This window comes from Tupaia chinensis, unplaced genomic scaffold (genome assembly GCF_000334495.1).
Source record: "Tupaia chinensis unplaced genomic scaffold, TupChi_1.0 Scaffold143796_1, whole genome shotgun sequence".
Taxonomy (NCBI): Eukaryota; Metazoa; Chordata; class Mammalia; order Scandentia; family Tupaiidae; genus Tupaia; species Tupaia belangeri.
The window spans coordinates 2841473-2845341 of NW_006203646.1; the positions used below are offsets into that span (position 1 = coordinate 2841473).

Sequence of the window (3869 nt, forward strand, 5' to 3'; positions counted from 1 at the left end):
GCTCAGTATTATCCTCTTCATTGTTGTAGCTTCTATCCTGCAGTCTATGTTAGAGATCGCAGATCCTATTGTTTTGGCACTGGGAGCATCTAGAGACAAGTAAGAAACTTTCTAATATTCCTTAATTTGCTTTAATTCATATGATTTTTAAATTTGTATGTATGTATTTTTAGTCTGCTGTAGGGTACATACACTCACCAGAGGTGGGAGGTAAACATGAGAAATTGTACCCCAGGGGAATGGCCACGCCACAATCTCTTCTCCTCCATCTCCTCTTGGGAGTTTGGGCGTATACACATACATGCTCAGCATGTTTCTTAAGCTGCTAAATCTGGGTTTGGGACCACACAGACTACCTGGGATCCAGCTGCCTAAACCAGGTGCCACCAGCTGGCCCATGCGATACTTTGTATGTTTTCTCAGTACCTGGGGAATTTCTAGATTTGGAAGATGGATAGATAATTTGTTATTAATATTAGCTTGGGTTAATTCAGTAAGTTTACATTTAAAAATTTTTCCTCTGAGATGGTTGACTTTTCTAATGTGTTTTTTGCTTTTGTAATTTCTATATTTAACAGTCCTGTCAAAATCCATGTAATTATAACCAACTTTTTCTTCTTCAGAGATATTTAATACTTTTTATTTTCAGTCAGTTTTAAAATTAAGAACATAGAGCATAAAATTTAGTCTAGTAAATATAACAAATAATAGGTAGTTTTATTCTGTGTAATGCTAAAGGAGAGGGAGCATTAAGAAAATGCACATGAAGGAGAGAGAAATGAAGGCTGTCAGGTAACTATCATAGGCCTTTATGGAGTAGCAGTCTTATTTGATGGTCTTTTAGACATTTACAACTTACTGAGGTTATAATCGGGACTTCTGACACCAATGGGGCCAAATGAAGTTAATAGCAAGACTCATAAACATCTTGTGTTACAGAAAGTTTCTTAGGAAATAAAAAAGCCGTGCTATTACATTGTTCCTTAAAGGTACTGTGTTGGCTTATTGAGGTTTATGCAAGGAAATTCTTTAGGGGATTGCTTGAAATTCAGTGCCACTTTGTTTTTTTTTTCCCCCCAGCAGTCTGTTCACACTCTGGTTATTAATTAAAGAAATAGCTGAATTTATGGCTTCTTACGTGGTTTCTTTTGAGTAAGGGAGCAGGCAGTCTTTGGGAGGTAGAATTCTGACAACAGATTTCTAAAACATTACAAATTATCACTTTAATTATAGTTCATCAGATTTATCTTCGTATTCCTATAACCCAGATTGCCAAACATTTTGTAAAATTTTCTCAAATGGTAGGATGGCTGAATCAATTTAAATAAGCTCAAAGCCCTCGGATATGTTCCAGATAATTTAATCTTCATAGTTTAATTATAGTTATTTGAGACTTGTTTTCAAGGTTTAAGGTTTCTATAGAAGCATTTAAGATGTTCAACTCAGGGGCCAGCTCAGTTAAGTAGGCATTTAATACATCTAAAAAGTAAGTTGCTTTGATGTAAGCACAATTAATATAGTCTATTCAGAAATATTTTAATTTGCTAGAGACCATGTGGGCTTGTTGGAGAGAGAGAAAGAGAAGGAGAGTGAGATAGCACTCCCTCCCTGGGGAGGGTGAGGGCTGGTCACACTGCAATCCCTTCTCCATTACTTCTTTCAGGACTTTAGGTGTGCATCCACATGCACCTGACATATTTTTTAAGCTGCTGGGTCCAAGACTCAAACCGTGCAATCAGCCATGTTAGCTCTTAACCACCATGCCACCAGCTGGTTCTTTATTATTATTAATTAGCTCTTTGTAATCATGTGTGTATATATTTAGAGGTTTTTTGCCTTAAGAGTGTGGCATGTGTGGTTGAAAGAGAGAGACAGAGACAATGAGAGTGAAAGTGAGAAATCACCCCCAGGGAGGATGGCCATGCCGCAATGCCTCCTCCATTCTCCTCCTGGGATCTTGGGCTCATACACACATGTGCCCAATGTGAGTTTTAAGTCACCCAATTTGGGACTCAAATTGCATTTGATCACATGGGAGTTCAACGTAACCACTACACCATCTGCTGGCCCCAATTAATAAACTAATACAATACTATAGAAAGTTTAGAAAAGAAAAAATACTGAATTTCAAGGGGCAAAATGAGGGGAGAAAGTCTTATGTGGGGTTTCGGGTAGCTAACTTAGAATTGGTATTACGTGTGACTGTAGCAGGGCTAGCCTGATGCAAGAGAGATTTCTTGCTTTCTATCCCTCTGTTTCTGTCTCTCTGGTGAGAGTACACGCCCTATAGCAAAAATTTCTCTTTTAAAGACAAAACAAAATTATTGGGATCAGCAGATGGCATAATGGTTATGTTACTGGACTTCCATGTGGTTGACTCTGGTTTGAGTTCTACACCCGGCAGCTTAAAACTCACGCCAGGCGCATGTGCTTGTGTGCCCAAAATCCCAAGAGGAGAAAAGAGAAGGGATTGCAGTGTGGCCATACCTCTTGGGGGGAATTTCTTGCTTTCTGTCTCTGGTGCGCACATGCCCCCCATGGGAAAAATTTCTCTTTTTTTTTAAAAAAACCTGGGGCTGGCAGATGGTGTAGGGGTTAAGGGCAGTTAAGGGGGGTTAATAGCAGTTCTTAACCTTAAAGAGAAATTTGAAATGATCATTATAAAGTGGGAGGGAGCTGTTTACAGTATGCATTCTTGACCAGTAATTGGTATCTAGATAAATATCTCCTACAAACCAGTGAGAGAAGCGGACAAAAGGCTTGATGAGGCCTGTAGAAAAATTGGAAATATATGGAGGGTCAGCATTTTTAGTGATAAGGGAAATAGCAAGAAAGACCAGTGATAAAGTATTTTATACCTATTGGTTTAGCAGTGCACAAATAGATCAAAAGGAAAAAGACAGTTCCCTGATATTAAGAGTAGAAGATGCAAGACCATAAGATAGGCTGTGCTGCTGCTGCTTTTTAAATCTCTAGGGCACTAAGTCGGGTTAATCATAATTCTTGACTCGTGATGCATTACCATCATTGTTATACACATGTCTTTTTTGCTTAGTAAGTAATCCAATTGGTTGGCTATTTTAAATTAGACAATCAAAAGACAATAGCGACAGTTTGTGAAACATTACTTCTCTGTTATTAAAATAATTATCAGGGGAGAAAAGTTTATAAATATGTCTCTGGAATTGTTTGTACCATAGATAATTTTCAATGTTTAGTTTAAGAATCTGAGATCATTTTAACAATAGAGATCATTGCTAATTTCATTTATTTTATTATTTTTAGTTGCTATAAGAGTACATGTGCTTGCTGGAGAGAGACATAGAGAGGTGAGGGCAGGGAGTGAGAAATCACCTCCTGGGGTGATGGCCATACCCAGTCCTTTCTCCTCTGCTCTCCTCTTGGGATTTTGGACATGCATGCACCTGTACCAGCCTCATTTTCTAGCTGTAGGTCTGGGACTCAAACTGCACAGTTAGCCGTGTGCCATCCAGCTCCCTTAAACTCCTTGCAACCTGCCGGCCCAATAATTGCTCATTTTATTCATGAATTTCATTGTGGTTTTTAACAAATTATAGGAGTGTAGTTTACTTATTCAAATTATTAACACAATTTTAAAAGGCAAACTTTTTTTTTTTTATTAATTCACTTTACACCATCACAACACACAAATGAATTTTCCATCCAAAATACACTGCATTGGCTCAATCAAGCACATCCACATACATGTTCTCAGCAAATAATTTTCCAATTCTTACGTCCTGCATACCTTGCTCTTTGTCTTGCCATCCCTGATTCCCCATCCCCCACCCTCTGCTATGTCCCATCTTCCTCCCCCATTGTCCCTGGCATCCATGGTTGCCCTCCAT

General features: G+C 38.5%; 1 protein-coding gene across 1 annotated transcript in view; it reads left to right on the top strand.

The window, feature by feature from the left end:
* Window positions 1-3869, top strand: part of RNF145 (ring finger protein 145) — a gene marked incomplete in the record, with an annotated part of 51811 nt that overhangs the window by 36785 nt on the left and 11157 nt on the right. Inside the window, 1 exon segment of the mRNA XM_027766936.1 lies at window positions 7-99. Within this exon segment, the coding sequence (XP_027622737.1) occupies window positions 7-99 (93 nt within the window).